The following is a 20,328-nucleotide window of genomic DNA, read 5'->3' as shown; positions in this document are numbered from 1 at the left end:
TGTGTGTGTGTGTGTGTGTGGGTGTGTGTGTGTGTGTGCGTGCGTGCGTGCGTGTGTGTGTGTGTGTGTGTGTGTGTGGGTGTGTGTGTGTGTGTGTGTGCGTGCGTGCGTGTGTGTGTGTGTGTGTGTGTGTGTTGGGTGGAGGAAGACAGACAGTTATTAAAATGATTGTACTGTCTGAATAGCAGAGTAGTGAAGTGTGTCAGATGCAAATGAAGGAAACTTCTCCTCAGTGCACCTTTGCTCGCCCCTCCACCCCTCCATGGGCTCCCAGAACACATCTGCTAACACCCTCTACCCACTTCCACCCATACATTTCATGAATTACTGATGAGAATCTCCAAGTGTATATATGGAGAACAAAGGTGACTGTTATAGCTTAATAACTGGTGGTAATAAAAGGTAACCGTGGGAGGAAAAAATTAATAATTCAGCTTCCCTAGAAAGTGCAAAAAAAAGCAAAATAAAGGGGAGGAGCTTTTAATCAGTTTGGGTAGAAATTTAAAATTTATTTGAAGGTAATAAAGTGTTTTTGTGCTGCAGCAATTTGGATTTTATTCTGTTTCCTGATTGCAAAACAGGAAAAGTAAATTTGTTCCCCTTCTTGTTTTATTATTAAGCTTTTCAGATCATTTTAAGTGTAAAACTCTGTAGGTTTTAAGTTGAGAGGAGGCCGTTTTTGGAGCTTTCTCCTGAGTATCCACACTGCGCTGGCGTGGTCCTCAGTATCTGTTAACGGTTTCGTTGTTTTCTCATCTCCACCCTGCTCCCTGGTGTAGCTTTTGCACCTCGCAATGAGCAGACGCCTCAAACCAACCCCCCCCTCTAACTCAACCCCAGTGCTTCACCACCATCCAACACACACACATGCACACACATGCAAACACGCAGGAGGAAGACTGAGAATTCTGTCAACCCACAAGCCTCTTCCTGCATCTCCCCACTTGACAAAACTACGACCAAAAACTGTTCCAGTCCCGTTGCGCTTTGTGTCAGAAGTCTTCTCGATGACTTCCACCCCACCAGCACAAATCTTCCACTTGCCCCCACTTTTCTCCACCAACACACACGAGTTCGCTTTGTTTCAGACTGGCAACACCGAGCTTGAATTAAAACATTTTGGGGTTTTAAAGGAGGGGAAAGTGGGATTTGAATGTGCAATGCTGTCAATTTTTTTTTAATAAGAAAAGCTGAAGTACAAATGAGACACTAATAAAATTAGAACAAGTCAAAACTGTCTGTCACATGTAAAGAGTGAAAACAGCTTGAAAATAGAGTCACTGGTTGAGCTGAAGAGTTACTTCCTGATTGTTCTACTCTGTAACTTACTTTCCAAACGCCGAGGCAGGCGCGCTGTGGCTGAGAATGTAGGAACTCCATCTTAAGGGCTTTATTTTAGTCAAGATAACCCCATAAACCCCCCACCAAGCATCCATGTACCCTGACAAAAACTATAAAGGTACACGAGAACGGAGTCCTGTCTGCAAACTCCAGATGCTGAGGTAACATACAAATCATCTGCACCGTTGACCTTTGCCCCCACTCCCCTCCTCCTCTTTCTTCTTCTCTTCCTCCTGCTCTCACACTCGCATCCTGGTTGGCATCTGTAGGCGTCGAGCTCCCGACCTGACGTTGAGCGTTGCGACAGAGCGGACCCGGTTCGCTTCCCACTGTTTGTTCCAAATGTGTGGAGCCATCTGTCAGTAAAACAGGAAGGCCTAGGTTCCCCTTCTCCCTTGGGCTTGTTTCGCTATTTTCGGGAGCTTCACTTCTCCCTGTGTGGCTGCTTGGACCGGGCAGCCGCCCCAGCGCGGGCTTCTTGAAGTGGCGGCGCTGGGGCCGAGGCTGTCGGGGCCCATCTGCTGCAGGCTTGAGGGCCATCCATTATTAATGGGGCCACGGGCGTTGGTGACTCCTCAGATACTCAGCCCTGGCCAGAGGATCGCTTCTGGATCGCCTCGGCTCGTGCAAAAAAATTAATAAATAAAGAGAACTTCTGTCCCTTGCTGCACTTTGCAAAAATATTCACACCCTCTGAACTTTTTTTCACATTTTGTCACATTACAGCCTCTAACTTCAGAGTGTTATAAGGGGATTTTAGGTGAAATGTGAAAATATTCTTTTTAATAAAAAACTGAGGCGTTCAGGGGTTCAACATGCCTTGGTCAAAACTCTTTTGGGATTATTGGATTTTGCTCATCTGGAGATCAAATTTTCTTTGTATAAGTAGTTTAGTGGGAGTCAGACTGGATGGAGAGCAACTCTTAACAGCATTTTTTTACAATTATATTACATCTGGGCTATTCTAAAACATGAATATGCTTTGATAAAATCCATTTCAGCTCTTCCGGTGTTTTTAGGGTCATGATTCCCCCAGAAGCTAAAACTTTTCCTCCAGTCTTTATTTTTTCCAGACTCTAACAGGTTTTTTTCCAGGATTCCTCTCTGATTAGCTCCATCATATTCATATCAACTCGCTAAAAGAAGCAGCACCAGTTTCTCATACTAGGAAAGATGAATTTTCACTTATTATATTCCTCCATACAGATCAAAGTTTCTCTCATTTGACGAGAGAAAATTCTTCCATGGGTGTCTTGTCAACTCCGTCTGACTTTCCATTCCCTGCTAAAACCACAGCATGATACTGCCACCATCATGTTTCATGTTTGTTGTGTTTCCTAGATGTCAAACTTCCTTTTTCTCTCCCAGAGTCCTGGTTAATAGAGTGTGTGGCAAATTGTTGTGTCTGCAGCTCCTCCAGAGTCACCACAGTCCTCCTGGATTTTATCTAGGAGTATCAGAGTAAAGTGGGGTTGAAAAATCATACATTATTTTCCCTCCAACTCACAATCCTGCTCTTCTTGATGTTGGTTTCTCACAGAAAATCCTGATAAATTGTGCAGAAGTTTCCTGTCTCGTGCCCGTTCTCCTTTGACTCCTGGCCTCCTCGCAGCCACCTATCTCTCAGCCGCCTTTTTTTTTTCTCCCTCTCCGTGATTCTGATGGTGTCTGCGCTTGGGCCGCGGACTCAGCGATGCATGCTCAGTAAATTAGAGAGAACACGAGCGTCGATCAGCCGGGCACGCCGGTCGCCCGCATCCCCCGTGACCCTGAGGCCAGTTAATTTTCTGCTTAATTTTGCGGCAGTCAGTTTGCATTTTTGGATGATTACGTGGCAGGAAATTAACAATAAATAACAAATGTGGTGTGAAAGCCCATTCCCACCAGCGGGCCCCTGTGAGCCGGAGCCGGGGCCGCGCTGCAGCTCAGCCTCTCTGTCAGGACTTATAATGAAAACGTCTGTAATTCTTTGTAATGTAACACGGGGGACGCTGGCTGTGACAAGAGTTATCCCGCTGTGCTGATGGAGTCACACCCTTAACTCCACTCAAGCTGCTTCTAACGTTGAACTTGATTAAACTTATACACATCTACATCTCCTCTGCAGAGTACTTGCACCGCATGGAGACCGAAGAGGCCCAGGAAATGGCGCAGATGCCAGGTAAAAGCTCGCCCACCTCATGATTGAAATGTAGCACACACAGTCGGGACAATAGGCCCACAAACAGCCACTTTGCATCAGCGGGAGGTAATTTATCTCCTCCTGAGAGTCATGTCGAGGGGTTGCATGGTGAGTGATGGGTGTTTGCTGGTGTGTGTCCTCCCCCACCATCCCAGGCAGGGAGAGCCCCCCTGCCAACGAAGCGTCTGAGGAGGCAGAGGAGCCCATGGCCGTCCCCGAAGACCTGTCAGCCGGTTCCACCCATCAGCAGAACAACCGGGGGGACAAAGGTACGACTGCACCCACAGCCCAACCAGGTCTGGAGTAAAAAATCACCTGACCTGCAGGGAGTCTAAAAAGTATACACACCCCTGAGTTAATTGGAAATCAATTAAAACTCCAAGTTTGCCTTCAACATGGCATCTATCGCCTGAAAAACTCAAAAATCAGTTAATTATGTTCAAACTTTCTGAGCCAGGGACAAAAACTGACCAACTTTAACTATTGTTGGGCCACAAAATAGAAAAACTAGAAAAAATTATTGTCGTCTTTCATATTTACCTGCTTGACAATAACAGTTCACAAAATCTGTAAAAAGATCAAAAGAATAAAATGGATTTAGACTGTTGTTTTATTTAAAGCAAAACCAGCAATATCCAAATCTGTTGGGTCATCAATTTTGAAAGTTTTCCTTTTTGTTGGCCACATTTTTTATCATTCTTGACTTGTGGTCAGGGGCTGACCGAGATTCTTTGAAGGCCACAAATGGTCCCCGGGCCACACTTTGGACTACAAACTAAAACTTTGTTGAAACACCTTTTGGTTCAGTCCAACTATCTGAGGTCCACCAGATTAATAAGACTCTTTAAGTGGCCCCACATATTTTCAGTCCAAATTAACCTCTGGACTTTGACTAAGCCATTCTACAACTTAAATCTTCCTCTTCTGAAGTCAGACTTTGTTGACCTGAATGTGCGTTTGCACTCAAAGTGATACTGACAAATAAAATCCATCTTTATCTTCAGATCTGTAACAGAAACCAGAATGCTTTGAGTCAAGTCTGGCAGAAAAAAACAACCCCGCAGCATGATGCTGCCACTTCCATCTTTCACTATGTTCATTTCCAGCATTATTTATGGAAGACTTGAAACTTACATCTTTGTCCAGAAACATGGATGATGCAGGAGATTGTTCTAACAACCAGTACTTGTTGGAACTTGTTCAGATTTAATTCACACCCCTCTCCTGACTGATACCTTTGACTAATGAGATCATTTTGATCCTTTATTGGATGCAAAGGAACAAACATATCAGATTCACTATGATGGCTGTTGAAGGCTGTATGTAAAGATGCTTCAGTAATGTATCAGTGCCCACTTATGCAAAAATTTTGAGCAAATTTAAAAAATTTTCTGCTGCATGATGTAATTTTTCAGGTACATGAAACAGATTTTATGTCACATCTAAGGTGGAAAACATTTTCATATTAACCATCATGGCCTTATTTTCTACAGCAGAAAAAACTGGCATTTTATCAGGGGTGTGTAGACTTTTGAGAGTCGCTGTATGTGTGTGATGAGTATGTCCAATGAAGCAGCAAACAAACAGGAGCCAAAATGTAAAAAACACTGCAGCAGCATTCCCAGTGCATCCAAATGAAACCCAGACAGATATGTGAAAATGTCAGGATCAAAAGCAAAACACATATAAAAATGTTTAACTAAGTTAATCCCATGTAGCTCCATCGGGAGTACACCCTGAACCCCCTGGAAAAATTCATTTAGAGATGCAAAGAGACACATTTAGGTCATTGGCAGGAAAGGTGGAGGAAATAGAGACGCCTTTGATCCATGGCATGTCATTAATAACCTCAATCTTAAGGAATACTTAATGTGGCCTTGATTTGAGTTTGTGAACATCAAGCAGGGGAATTTGATGGTGAAAATGAGGATGAAGCAAGCTCAAGTCTCCTAACATGGGTGGTTTGTGAAAGAGCAAGAAATATTCATCATTCATGGGTGTCTAAGGAAAAAACCCTGGATAGAAGGTGAAGATTTAAACTCTGTAGGTGTTTAAGTGGAAATGTCTCTGCTTAGGATGGAGAAAAAAAATGGCTGTGTTCATCGTGACAAAAAAAGGCTCGTCATGTGCTATCTGCAGCGTTCCACATATCCAGATAACGGCAAAGATTAGCAGCACGCAGTCAAAAATAAGATGCGAGAGGAAACTGAAATAGGATGTGTAAGAGTTTCCTAAGAAGAACTTGCCATCAGACAGTTTCAACACTCCTGGAGATAAAGAGTTTAGGAGCAGGGCCAAAGCAGAGAGAGATCAGCACAACACTGCACCACAGAGGTCACACACCTGTGCACACACACACCCACACCCACACCCACACACACACACACACACATATATATACATATATACATTTATTACATATATATATATATATATATATATATATATATATATATATATATATATATATATATATATATATATGCATGCTTACTAACAAAGGCTTTCTCTTTGACTTTACCGGTGAGGTGTCAGGAAGGGAACTTGACTCAGGCAGGAAATCTCCTTACACTTCGTTCTTTACTAGACCTGCAATTTCTGCTGAAAAATGTCAAAGAGCACGTTTTTAAAAAATGTTTAGCTCCAAATGTAGAAGAAAAACAGCACAGTTTGTGGTATACGTAGATGCATAATGCATATATATGTTTAATCCATGTATATTAGCGTGTGAGCATATCTCTGCGCAGGGACAGAGAGAAAGAAGGGAAGTGCAAGTATCTGGTACATCTGTGCATGGCTGCTTCTGTGATAAAAGCCAGAATGAGTTAAAATTATCGCCCAGGATCATGTGCTGCTCAGTTCTCTTTAGTGAAAAAAAACAAAAAACACAACAGGCAAATAGTGGGCCCGGGGAGACTAAATGTGGGACACGGAACCTCAAAGTATCGAAAGCTCGAAACCTCAAAACCCAGGTTGTTTCCTGTTGCAAATAACTATTCACAGCTCGGGATGGAGCTTGTCGGACCAAATAGTCACACAGTCTACAAACGCACACAAACAGAAAGGAGGTTTAAAGGTCATGGTGAGGCCCTTTTCTCATTAGCTGAAAATCATGGAGAAACGTTGGGTTGAAGTCACACGTCTTCAAGCTGAACCTTCCCGCTGATTTTTTTTTTTTGGTTCTCTTTCACTTTCTGTGATTCAGATGGAGCCTTTTGCTATTTCAGAGGCATGAGACTGAAAGGGAGACTAGTTCCCGAAAACATGGCTGCAAGTTTTTTTTGTCGTGTGTGAGGGGAAAAGTAGGCTGTATTTAGCGTTCCTGCAAGTTGTGCTGAATGTGTCGCTGGCGTGGTTTGACACTTGTGGTTCCTCTACCTTGCACACCAAGTTATTTTCAGGCCCTGAGAGAAACACAGAAACAGTAACTTCCAGCAGGCGCCCTGCGTCCACGCTACGCCGCTAACATGTCTCCCTGCAGCGATCCGCTGCAGGGAGACATGTCATAGTTCATCATCTGCTCTATTAGTAATCTGAGGATGAGATCCCCTGTATATCAGGTTGTGACTTTTTATTGTTACCTTTTGTGTTTGTCTACACTGTGATCTGACACCTGCTTCCCAAAATGAAAAATCAGGATGTGTGATCATGACAAACATAAAATAAAAGCTTTCTTCCTATTCCATATTTAGTCACAACTTCCTCATATCCATGAGACCTGGGCGGCTGCCCAGCGCTAAAGGTTCCCTTCTCTACAGTCCAGACTGATCATGGCTTCAACATTTTAGCTGCTTTTCAATTCAGGTCACCTCAGTTTAGGTTCATTTATCATTTATCATATCCAACTGGATATAAATTGCAAAAGTGCTCCCATCCCATAAGATTGTCCACGGTTTGTCATTATATGTGGATTTTACACCACAAACCAAATCAAAAAGCGTCACCATGAATGTCTTGACTGCTTCAACATTGCAGGACAAAACAGCAATGGACAATGTCCCCCTCATAATACATGTCATTTTTACTATATACATTTCTTAATATATAGCATGTAGGTTAGGAACTCACGTGTAGCTAAAATACTTTAAAAACCGACTAAAACACTAATAACTTCCTATTTTAATGGTTCAAAAACCAAATATATCTTAATATGCATTAATGCACACAGCTGAAACCGTCTTGTCGCTACCGCAGAAGCTAACATCTACAATCTTCCCTATTTCTGCTCCCGGCACTTCAGCCAATCAGAGCCAATAAAAATGAATGCCACTTCTTGATTGGCTGCTTTTCCAAAAGCCAGTCAGTAGCATCTCAATAGCATTGAGCCGAAATATTTAAACTTTTTTGAATATTTTAGATATGCTCTAAAAAATTCCAATGGTGAATTTTCCGCAAATTATCTGGACTCAGAAAAATCTGATAATACTGAACCCTTTAGTTACGTTTTGTAAAAAACTCTCATTTAATGTTTGAGTTATATTTCAGTAAAATATGCTTTGAAGTTCATGACGTTCCAGTGTAACAAACTTGATCACTTCAAAATCAGCAGGAAGACTTACATCATCAGTGAACTGCTTTGGCCTGCCTGAGAGAAAAAAGAAAAAACTTGGTGGTTTTTCTGAGAGCTTCATGTTTTGCAACACGTGCAGCGCAGTCTACAGAAGAGATGTTTGTCTGAGCAAGTTGCACCGGCTGATTCTCTTTCACATTTACACACAATGCATAAGATGTCACAAATTCATGGTACATAGCAGAAACTCACTAACGATTAGCAACCTCCTTTTCCCCCTTCTTAGTTATGTGTTGTAATAAAGGCACAATAGTCAAAAATATATTAATAAATCAAATATGACTTAACTGATAAAAACATTAGTTTTGTTTTAAATATGTTGAAAATGTTTATAATACATATATAAGCAGATACCATCAGACTAAGCTAACGCTAGTTAGCTGTGGAAGCTAGCAACACTTAGCCAAATGCTTGTATCAGTCTGATGTATGAGCATGTTTACACCAGAAAAACTAATTCATGTTATAAATAAATAAAAAGGACATAGTAAAGTACAAGAGGACAAAACATGGCTAATTTCTTAGCTAACAATAACCTAACAACAAAAATGGCTACATTAGCATGCTAACAAAAATGAATGAATTCAAATAAATTTCAAGTGTTTATATAAAATTGATTAAATACAGAATATAAATGCAACATGTGTTGCCCCCCAGTAAAGATGTTTAAAAAAACTTTACAAAAAAAGCATTTTTTAATTGTTGCAGTTTCCTTGTTTCACACCAGAAAGTGAAACTAAATAGTGTTAAGAAATACGTTTTTTTTTGTTTTGTTTTTTTTTTAAGTAGAGTAGATATAGAGCAGAAAATTGTATTCACCAATGTTGGACTTCCTATTTCAGTCACATGGAGGCCCATACTGGTGCACTCTTGAAAATGGGAATCAGTTTTATTCCCATTTTGTTTTATTCCCTGCATAAGTTTAGGAAGGACTACCATAAAAATAGATACTTATCTAAACTTGTCCACATAAACAGTTGGAATAAGAACTAAAAAGTTGGACGTTGGAAACAAAGTGCCACGTTTACCTTGTACCATCCATCATAAGGATGATTCAGGATCTGGATAACTCGTCATTGTTGATTAATTCTTAACTTCTGCTTTCAAACAACAAACCCTGCAGTTTATGACCTTAACTTCAACAGCAGTTGGATTTTAAGGTTGGATAATGATCCAAAGAACACCAGCAAATATCTCTGAATGGCTAAAAACTAAACCAAAAATGAAGGTTGGATGTTGTGGCATGATTTTAAACATGCTTTAAAATGTGGCTGAATTAAAGTTATTAGGTTTAGATGGGTAAATACTTTGTCACATCTTGTTTGGATAGTTTTCTCTCCTTTATTTCATCAAATTGTCATTTAAAAATTGCAATTTGCTGGATTTGCAAATTGTGACAAGAGCAAGAAGAGAAGAAATGTGTAAAGGAGATATAAAAACTTACTCACAGGAACTATATTTGTCCTGATTTCATATGAGCAGAATCATGGAAACATTTGGTTTAACAGATTCATGTCAGGATCCCTTTTCAATCGTAACAAATATAGGAAGCGTGGTTTGCAAAACTAAAAAAAAGTAGAAAGAAGTTTGATGTGCAAATCAGATAAACAAAGATAAATGCATTACGTGACCTGGTGATCCTTATATTTCACTTCACCTCCTGCTTTCTGTTAGCAGACCTTTATGTTCCCTCTGACTCGTTGCGATAAAGAAAAAAACTGTTTCAGTTACATGTTGTTTAACAATTCCTTTCCCGTGCTTCCCTTTCTGTCACTTCTCCATAATTCTTGGTATTTCAGTTAGACAGGCCCTCTTTCTGAAGCTTCCCCTTTTTCCATGGATTCCTATATTTCATGATTTCCACTTGTTCCTCTTCAGTTGTACAAACAGAGACGGAGGCATGGGGAAATCAGGCTGCTGCCGAGATGTGCAAACCACAGGCTGGTGGCTGTGGGACTTGCACGATCCGCCGGTTCTCTTACACATTTCTAAACGCTCTCTGGTGGGAAAAGCAGGAGCAAGCAGTTTATTGCGCATGACACTTGTCTTTTTTTCTGATCAGTGGAAAACCACAAATCAAATAAACATTTAAAAATTGCTTTTTTATTTGTATTTTGTCCTCAGAAGTGGTTTGCATTGATGAACCATGCAGAATTTGAAATTTTGGCCAGTTAACTCGAGGTTTGTGCCTGCAGTGTAGGTGAGGTTGTGAGCTCTCTGTTGCACTGATAGTTTCTGCCTCAGTCCCTAAAGTTTGACACTGCTTCCTGTGTCTCTGTTTCCTGTTTATCTTGCTGTCATTTGCTTTACCAAAGTGTGATGGTGTGAGATGATCGGCATGTTGCAGCATCTCATCTCTGACATCCTGACGGCATGCTTTCCAAACTGTGTGTCCTGACCGTTTGTGCTTCAGCAGTCAAACGGCCTGTTGGTGCGTAGGCTGCTGTCGCTTCACAGAATGCCTGAAATAGGAGGGAAATTCTTGAAGATTTGATGCATCGCGGAGCAGCGCATGAAAACGCCGCAGCCTGACATTATCATAAAGCCGCTGTGGGTTTTTTTTTGTAGCGCAGGGTTGTCACGTACTGACTCGTTTCCAGCTGGAGAAACTGAAATGATGAATAACCAAAGATACAGGGATCATCATGTGGTGCTGAAACAAATGGGCGTTTGATTAAAGTTTTCACACCTCCTAAAGATTTCCACAGCTTTTAGCGTCAAGAGTATTTAAAAAAAGTATTTCATTTGGGTCTTATGTGATAGACCAACACAAAGTTGTACAATATTATAAAATACTGAGTACTTTAGTTAATTCATCCAAGAATCTTCAAAGAATCATTGATAATGCTGTGGACAGGAAGGATCTCCAGTAGCAGTCAGTCTTGCATTGAATCTGGAGAGGCCTCTGACTGAAGACTATTACAAACAGGTAGAGAAATGTTTTAGTTGGGATATGATCATTTCCCATCATGATGGATGGAGTAGATGGTTTGAACTTCTTCCTTCTGTCCCTGCTCTGCATCCATGAAGCCTCCTTTTCAACTCCTATGTAGTCTGGGGTCGAAGTTCAGGCGCTATCTGAGCTTTAAAGATGCTAGTTAGCTACTAAAAGTAAAAAAAATTGATACACTGTTCCAAACTTAAGCAGCAAATACGACAAGGAAGACTGAATAGGACAAAAGGGAATCTGATGTGGTTCACTCTAAAAGATGGTGGTGGCAGCATCATGCTGCAGGGCTTCCTTTAAAGGTTGTTGCTTCCTTTAAAAGCATTAAAGGACAAATGGATACAGCTAAATGCAGAACAACTCTGTAAGACAGCCTGTTATTGACAGCCAAAGGAATAGATTAGATCAAACCTTTTCTTTGAATTAATTAGTCAAATTTTAGATCCGTTACAAAAGCTTGAACATTTTATAAAACTGGAGGAGACACACCCAAAAAAAACAAAAAAAACAGGTTTCTGTAAAGTTTTGAGTCTGAAAACAAATGCATGCTAAACTTTGTGTTGGTTTGCCAGATAAAATCCCAGATAAACAAACTGAAGTTTGTAATGTGGAGAATTTCATGAGGTGTGAATACTTTGGCGAGTTTCTGTGCATCAGAGCAGGGAGGCGCTCCAGAAATACAACATGTTTGTTCAATGTGACAGTTCATGTTTTTGAAATACAAGCAATCGCAAACCTACACAGAAAAACACTTGAGCAGAATGATGAACAAAAAATATTTTAAAAATTCCTAAAATCAGATTTAAAGAAACAGAAATTTGTTATATTATAAAAGATGTATCTAAAGCAAACAACAAAAGGGCCTCCAATGACCTGAAATAGACACCAAATACACAAAATATCATGAATTTATTGAGTTTTAAAGCTGCAGTATTTAACTTTTATCAAAATATATGTTTATTACATATTTGTTAAAAATGTCACTATGTTGTGACGGTTTGTTATGATCTGCATCCCTGAGCTACTATTGCTGAAGAAATGCACCATCAAAAACAACCAACCAGAGCCAGGAGGCAGGTCTTAGCGCTGTCAATCATCCTCACGTACTTGCTGCTAAATATGCTAATAACAGAGAAGCAACTTCTCAGTACAGGAAAACCATTTATCTGCCCTCAGTGGTAGCTGTGCTAACTAGCCTTAGCATGGCTACCAATGAGGATCTGCTTGATCGCGCTAAGACCCGCCTCCTGGCTCTGATTGGTTGTTTCTAGTCAGTATTGGGAGCACTGGGAGGAGGAAGAGGAGCTGACATGGTGACAGCTTCAACAAACATGTAAAAACACCTGTTTTTTATAAAAGTCACAAACTGCAGCTTTAAGGTTCAGACTGTCAGGATAATGTAAAGATTTACTTGAATAAATCAAAGTGCGCATCTTCTAGAGTTTGACATGATAACAGAAGTTTGCTCGTATTCTAAACCGTGGCCCCCCCTTGCCCTCTCTTCCAGCCTGTAACATTAAAGTTGAGGCTCGCAGTGATGAGGAGAGTGGGCTGGCCTGTGACATGATGAATGGCGTGGAGGAGGAGGAGTGCGCGGAAGACTTGCGCGTGGTCGACCCCTCCGGGGCCAAGCTGAACGGCTCACAGCCGAGTCCCGAAGCCAAGGCCTTCTCCTCGGCTGGCGGTATCCGACTGCCCAACGGGAAGCTCAAGTGCGATATCTGTGGGATAGTTTGCATTGGCCCCAATGTGTTGATGGTGCACAAGCGAAGCCACACCGGTAAGCCGCCTGCAATGTTTCTTGCTCTTCCTCTGCACCCATGTTGACTGTCAGTATGAAAGGGAGAAGACTGTGTGCTGCTGTGGCACTTCCTGTTGTTCAAGAAAAACTCTGTAGCTCTGCACCACATCTGTTTTATTCAAGCAAATACAAAATGTAGCACAGTGGCCTCTACTGAAAATAATAAAAGCATACGTTCAATCTCAAAAACACGATGAGAGATGCACCAATCAGCCAATCATAAATGGATGATTTTCCCTAAAAATCTATTTTTTCTCCCGTTTTTTATTAAATGCATGAAAACTATAATTTCCTGTGTGCAAACACATCAAACAGCATTTCTAAATAATGCAATTCAGATAAATTTGAGTTGTAATTCTCACTTTGCAGAAAAATCTGGATCAACAGATGAAAGACGCACCAATAATCGTCTTCGATTGCAGCTCAAATGTTTAGAAATATTATTTTTAGGACATTTTTTTTTCTCTTCTGTTCTAAACTTTAGAAAAGAAAAGCAGAAATCAGGACTGACTGCTGCATCTCCTCTCCCTCCTGTCATGCCTGAAAGATTCTCAGCATCACATTTAACATTCATCACTTTTCACTTAAATTTCTCCTAATAACCGCCTGACAAACACTAATTATCCATTAGTTTCTGAGCAAAAAAACACACCCACCCTGAGATTAGAAGCAGGATATCTGCTGCAGTTAAATGGAATCGACTTTAAAACGACAATTATCTGGCTGTTAAAAAGTTTTTCAGAAATTCAGAAATGATATGCTATTGTATCGGAGCCAAACCAGTGGTGGGGAACATCTGCGAAAAAGCCACTTAACTGTCAAGCTTCTGAAACTAATGAAACTCAAAATGGAAGAAAGGAACAGTCGACTAATGCAAATGCAAAAGAAAGTACGCTAAAAGATATAATGAAATGGCTCCTATTTAAAAAAGAAAATATTCTCCACTACGTCTTTTGCTCCCGAAATGCATTTTTAATGAATTTCCCTTTATATTTTTGCTGCTTCACTGGCGACTCTTATTTTATGGCGGGCTTTTGAAAGGAAAAAAAAAGCCATAATATAGCGTTTTCAGAGAATGCCACAACACGCGGAAAGGCTGGATATTGGTTTATTCCAGAGGCGCTGATCAGGAAGACTGGCTCTCAACACAAAGTGTTTCCTTCGCTTTATTCAAATGAGGCTGAATTTGCATGGTGATGTGGCGCGCTTATTTTAGAGACGAAGAAGAGGGGGGGAAAAATGAGATTTTCAGATCAAATTGACCTAAGCAATGGTGCATTACGGAGCTGGCAGACTGAGTGTGAGAGGCTCATGTTCGATCAGAGCGCCGGGGGACGAGGGGGGCGCGGGGAGATGGAGACCCTCCCGCCGGCTGCTGGATCGCTGTCAGCCCGGCAACGCTCCATCATCCAGCGTGTTCTGGCGCCCGGGGCGCTTGTAGCGCAGTGACCCTGCACGTCTTTGTGCTTATCCACATGAAAGACATTGAGACAGATAAAAACATATAAGCTGAGCAGCAGTGGTGCACGTTGTGCTTTCTGTTTGGGTGCGTTCAGAGTGTCTGCTCTCTGTCCTCAGGCGAGCGGCCGTTCCAGTGCAGCCAGTGCGGCGCCTCCTTCACCCAGAAGGGCAACCTGCTGCGTCACATCAAGCTCCACTCAGGGGAGAAACCCTTCAAGTGTCACCTGTGCAGCTACGCCTGCCGCAGGAGGGACGCCCTCACCGGACACCTGCGCACCCACTCAGGTGAGCATCAACACACACACTCCTACACACACACACACACACACTCTGTTGTTCTAGGAAAACTTAGGACAGAGCAACTTCTGCTGTGGACAAAGTGAGACCTCAGTTCTTTATAAGAGGAAGTTGACAGCATGGAGATATGGTGTCACTTTTTTTCTTTTTTTTGCAAATGCTTTGCAGAAGTATGTGCTAATGAAATTGGGTGTAAACAACGAGCTCGCTCTGAACAGTTTAACGGAAGAGCGGAGGGATAACCTGCACAGCTAACAGCCATGCATGTGCAGGCGCTCCGTGTTTCACTGCGTTAGGAGAACCAGAAGAGGCGCAGTGCGAAATGTCAGATCTTATCTGGAATGAATCTGTTTTCTGCAGCACATTTTCAGGCGACCACAGGCTGGCTGGTACGGATAGAAATGATGAATTTAAATTAAATAGCTGCAGTGAAACCACCAAGAACATGCAAACTAGGGTGGAGTTCATCTTTGATTTTATCTCAACTGAAATATATTTAATACAGATTTATTTTAGCTGCTTCATGATGATTTTCAGACAAACTACAAATTCTCCTGGTCAATTAAATAAAATGTAGATTTTTAAAAAAATTTAAATAAAGTCTGACTTTATGTAAAATATTTTATTTAATTTTTTACAATTTTATATTTATTAATTTATTACTTTAGATATCTCTCTTTTCTATGTAAAGTTAACTTAATTCAATAATATATATATTTACCGTACATTTTTAAAATATTTCATTTTTCTAAACAGCTGAAAAGTATTTACTTTTTAACTGAAGCAAATTTGTCATTTGTAAGTTTGACACTAAAAACATTACAAATTAACTAAATAAAATCTGAATTAAAAATGTGAATTGTTTTAATAAACTATTTTTCATAATTATTTAATTTTAAATGCATTTATTTATTTGATTTTTAAATATATGATTTTCTACAAAACATCTACTTTAAACATTTATTTTTTTTAAGTTTATTTCAATATTTTTTCCTTTCATAAAATAAAGAAATCATATGCATCTAAAACTGGCTTTTTAAAGAAGCTAAAAAGAAAATGTTTTAATTTTTTTCTGAATGTTAGTTTTGTTTTTTTGGATGAAATTTAAATAAGTAATCTTTATTCTTTATTTTAAATAGATACTATACTATTATTGTTTATGTGTTACATAAATGTATTATAGATATTTGGACACTCTGCTCTTTTCTACAAATATATTTGTACTTAAGAAATAAAAATGAACAAAAATGAGAAAAAATCTTTTCTATTAGAGGATAAATGAAATAGTAAAAGAATTGCATTTTTATGAATTTAATATTTTACCAAGATTCTCTTTAATCTGCATTTAATACAGACACTTTCAGACAACGTGGTTTTGTGAGCACCTTGATTTTCTGTTTCTTTGATGTATTTCAGTTGGAAAACCGCACAAGTGCGCCTACTGTGGCCGGAGCTACAAGCAGCGCAGCTCCCTGGAGGAGCACAAGGAGCGCTGCCACAACTACCTGCAGTGCATGGGCCTGCAGAACAGCATCTACACAGGTTGGTGGCGCCGAAACGCTCCCCAACGTCCGCCCAACTCTGAGACATCACATACCAACAACACTGATCTGCCTGAGGGCCTTTATGATCCACATGATGATGACTGGAGGCATATCTGCATAGGATTGATCCTCTGAATGCATGAGCAAATACCAAGAGCTTCACATGTCAGAACAGTCCGCTCTGAGCCCCACACACAGGAAATACATAGGAATACCATCCGGCATGTATCACTAGGCTCCACCTCATCATCTGATAAGAAAAAAAAAGGACCAGTTCAAAATTACTCTGACGCTGAAATCTACTTTTCTGTCTTGCTTTCCAGTAGTAAAGGAAGAAAGCAACCAGAATGAGCAGAGGGAAGACTTAAGCCAGACGGGATCTGACAGAGCCTTGGTGCTAGACAGACTAGCTAATAATGTAGCTAAGCGTAAGAGCACTATGCCCCAGAAGTTTGTGGGTAAGGGCTGTAATCTGCTTCTTTTGTGTGAATTAAAATGCTTTTACTGTTCTTAGCTAAATAGTTACAGCTGAAATGTCCTTTATGTTCACTCTGCCACCTCGGCTCTGCACAGTGCATGCCTGAAGACGGAGCTTGTTTCATTATTTTAAGAAAAAAATAACTTTTAGATTAACAACAGGGAACATGAAATACAGGTGTCAGACCAGGGTTTTACTGAGAATATGACAACATACAGTGCCAAGCCAAAGTAGTCACTTTTTTCACATTATAACCACATTTAATGTATGAAGAAAGATACTGGAAGTCCAGGCTAAAGGAGACGCAGCAAATGTGTAGAAGATGTTCTTGTCAAGTAAGATCAGAAATACTGTAATGTTTCTAGCCTAAATAAACTTTTTATGAATAAAAAACCAGGACATACCAATAAATTGGTCCTAGTAAATTAATTTTTGAAGATCTGACAATATTTACATGAGATCTGATCTTATTTACCTCAGCAAAAGCCTGAAAATCCACCGCCGTCCCATTTTGACAAACCCGTCCACCAGGTAATGTCTGCACGTGTGCAGTTAGCAATAGTCACCCCATTGTAGCTAAGTTTATGATTTTGTTGCTATATTTAGAGACTTTTCAGACAAAATAATCTGTATCGGCCAAAATCAGAATCGGCAGGTCAGGCTTTTTTAACGATCAGTGATTGGCGCCCCTATAAAAGCTGAAAAGTCTCCCAAAACCCACCGTCCCTACTTTAAAACATGGCAGTGGCTGCATCATGCTATGTGACAGCCTGGAAAAAAAAACATTTTAGAGGCGGCAAAACACATTAGTTTTGAACTGAGGTTCATTTTCCAGCATAAAAGAATGATTTACATCTGTTTTTGAATGGCCTAGTTAAAGCCTGGACCTAAATACAGTAGGGAATCTGGAATTATGATGCAAAAATTACGTTTCTAACTGATGCAAAACAAATTATATGTGTTGGAAAAGTAACACCGGATGTCCCCCGGACATGAGGTAGTGGCAGCATTATGCTGTGGGGATGTTTTGATGGGATAATACAGGCTGCAAAAGTGAAACAGGGAAGAGATTCAACTTCCATCACTGTAAACAAATAATCAGAACTGTTATGCTTTGATTTAAGTCAACGCATATCTATGTGTTAGAATGGCCTAGTCAAAGAAGATATAAAAGCAAATTTTTAAGTTTTTAGATGTGAAAAATGGTTGGGTTGATCCAAAACAAGACTTGGCAGCTGGTTTTACTCAGTACTGACTCAAATAAATGCCAGATTTATGATATTAAGACTCGTAAAAGGAATTATTTTAGGATGGAAATATCCTTTATTGTCCCACAGATGGGGAAATCAAAGCAAGTAGACTCACAAAGATAGAATGTAAAATATATAAAAGCAGAATAAGGAGTTAAAGAACTGTACAGTAAGAGGGAAATTTCGACATAAATACTTTGTTGTTACAAAGAAATTGTGTACTCCAGTACAAATGAATGTTAGTTTAAAAATGTTTTAAAAGAAGAACTATTTACAGTTAGCGACAATAAAAAGCAATTGGCTGATCATATAAAATCTCTCTAAAACAAATGAAGGCTTGTGGTGTTAAAAATGTGAAGAGGCTGAAAGGTTGTGGCTGAGTTTGCAGGCACTGTACGTCCCTTTCTGACTAAGCTAGAGAGCGTTAGCCTCAAGATGTGAGTGAATGTCTGGGAGCGTCGGTGAAGCATATCTGTGTCTGTTTCTGACCCACCAGGAGACAAACGTCTGTCGGATCTGTCGTACGACGGCGGATCGGGAGAGCTCATCCAGCCGCACGTCATCGACCAGGCCATCAACAGCGCCATAAGCTACCTGGGGGCGGAGTCTCTGCGGCCCCTGGTCCAGACCTCCCCGGCGCCCTCTGACGTCGGCATCGGCTCCATCTACCCGCTCCACAAGCCGGCCCCCGAGGGCCACGTGGGCGCCGTCCTGTCGGCCAAAGACAGCGCGGCCGAGAACCTGCTGCTGCTGTCCAAGTCGGCGCCCAGCGACAAGGACGGCTCGCCCAGCCACAGCGGCCAGGACTCCACCGACACCGAGAGCAACAACGACGACCGGACGGGCGCGGCCACCGGCCTCATCTACCTGACCAACCACATGGGCATGAGGAACGGCGTGCTGCCGCTGGTCAAGGAGGAGCAGCAGAGGTACGACGCCATCAGGGAGGTGGCCGCCGACGGCTTCAAGGTGGTGACGGCGGACGGCGAGCAGGTGAGGGCGTACCGCTGCGAGCCGTGCCGCGTACTCTTCCTGGACCACGTCATGTACACCATTCACATGGGCTGCCACGACCACAGAGACCCCTTCGAGTGCAACATCTGTGGCCACCGGAGTCAAGACCGCTACGAGTTCTCATCTCACATAACCCGGGGGGAGCATCGCTGATGAGCGCCCCCTTCAGTCCACAGTGGAAAAACACAACATATTACCAAGTATTTGGTCTATTTTCTAGTGGAAATACCTTAATTCACTTGAAATAAGACAAAACACTTTTCATTAGGGATGCACCAATAAATCGGCCCTGATTTCCTTAATTTTGGGAGCATGGTGATTAGCTGATACTTATGTGAACTTGGCAAAGGTCAAACAATTACCCACTGCTGCCAATTTAGCAACATTTCAGACAAAAATATCAGTACGGGACAGAATCAGAATCGGCAGGTCGGGCTTTTTAAAGATCGCGATCGGCCAGAAAACTGCCATCGGTGCTACTCCATGGATGAAAAGTTACTAGTTAGTTTTGTCTTATTTCAAAAGTACTAAGATATTAGACAAAAAATACTTAGTAAAGTTTTGTGTTTTTGTAGTGCAAAAATGACAAAGCAAATACCATAAAAAAAACCCCACTCATCTGCAATAAAAGTGTAGAAATACATGATGTAAAATACACTCCTAATGTCTGGAAGTTTTTAAACCATTTGCATGTATGTTGATATATGAATATATGAAAAACTTCTCTTTTTTTATTGTTTTAAATAAAATGTTTCCGAAAACATGAACAACTGTTGTAGAAAATGCAGCCAAAAATACAAAAGGACCTTTTTCTTTTTATTCATATGAACAAGACTTGCACCAAAATAAAAAAAAGAACAAAGATTCAGTGCAAACAAAACCCAGCTAACACTGGAGGTCAATACAATCAGTAAAAGGTGAGCCCAGAGTCCTGTAAAATGTCTCAACCCGTCACCTTTTGCTTGTCTTTGTGGGATTATTTATGAAACATTTACATGCTTGTCTGTTTTTTTATATTTATTACAGTGATTGGTGTTTTGTGTTATAGAGTAGCATCTTTTTTCTGTTCAGCTGTACTAAAAATGTGTGTGAGAGGAATTTGTGTCTGCTGCTGGAGGCTGTTCATGTAAAGGATCAAGATCTGCTGTATCGGAAACTAAAAGTAAAGTTACCATCGTCTGGAGAGAGGGTTACGCTTTCAAGATGTCAATAAAGGATATTTTATATATGCACACAGAGTGGGTTTGTTTTCTGTTTTTAAATGTCAAAACGTTTAAAGTCAAACATAAATGATTGGCGGAGTTTGGCTCTCAAACTTCTCCTGAAATAATTAAGTGTGGATGTCATTCAAGACGCTGCGCGGTTCAGAGCTGTCAAATAAAATTCAATTAGACCGAATGACTGACGTTCAAGTCAAGAAATGAACACAAAGCGCTGAAGGAAA

The 20,328-nt window shown here is 40.7% G+C and overlaps 1 protein-coding gene across 6 annotated transcripts in view; it reads left to right on the top strand.

The window, feature by feature from the left end:
* LOC103130013 (DNA-binding protein Ikaros-like) overlaps nt 1-20,116 on the top strand; it is a 21,798-nt gene extending 1,682 nt beyond the window's left edge. Inside the window, exons 2-8 of one of the 6 annotated variants that reach the window (XM_007541284.2) lie at nt 3,449-3,502; nt 3,679-3,792; nt 12,547-12,819; nt 14,419-14,586; nt 16,015-16,140; nt 16,466-16,600; nt 18,367-20,116. In XM_007541284.2, coding sequence (XP_007541346.2) covers nt 3,449-3,502; nt 3,679-3,792; nt 12,547-12,819; nt 14,419-14,586; nt 16,015-16,140; nt 16,466-16,600; nt 18,367-19,037 — 1,541 coding nt within the window. In that variant the 3' untranslated portion in view covers nt 19,038-20,116. The remainder of the gene's footprint in view (nt 1-3,448; nt 3,503-3,678; nt 3,793-12,546; nt 12,820-14,418; nt 14,587-16,014; nt 16,141-16,465; nt 16,601-18,366) is intronic. The other 5 variants (XM_016665603.1, XM_016665604.1, XM_016665606.1 and 2 more) reach the window with 5 other exon arrangements.
* Nucleotides 20,117-20,328: the final 212 nt, after the last annotated feature.

This window comes from Poecilia formosa, unplaced genomic scaffold, assembly GCF_000485575.1.
Source record: "Poecilia formosa unplaced genomic scaffold, Poecilia_formosa-5.1.2 Scaffold599, whole genome shotgun sequence".
NCBI lineage: Eukaryota > Metazoa > Chordata > Actinopteri > Cyprinodontiformes > Poeciliidae > Poecilia > Poecilia formosa.
The sequence above is the reverse complement of the archived record's forward strand: the minus strand, read 5'-3'. Positions and strand labels throughout refer to the sequence as shown.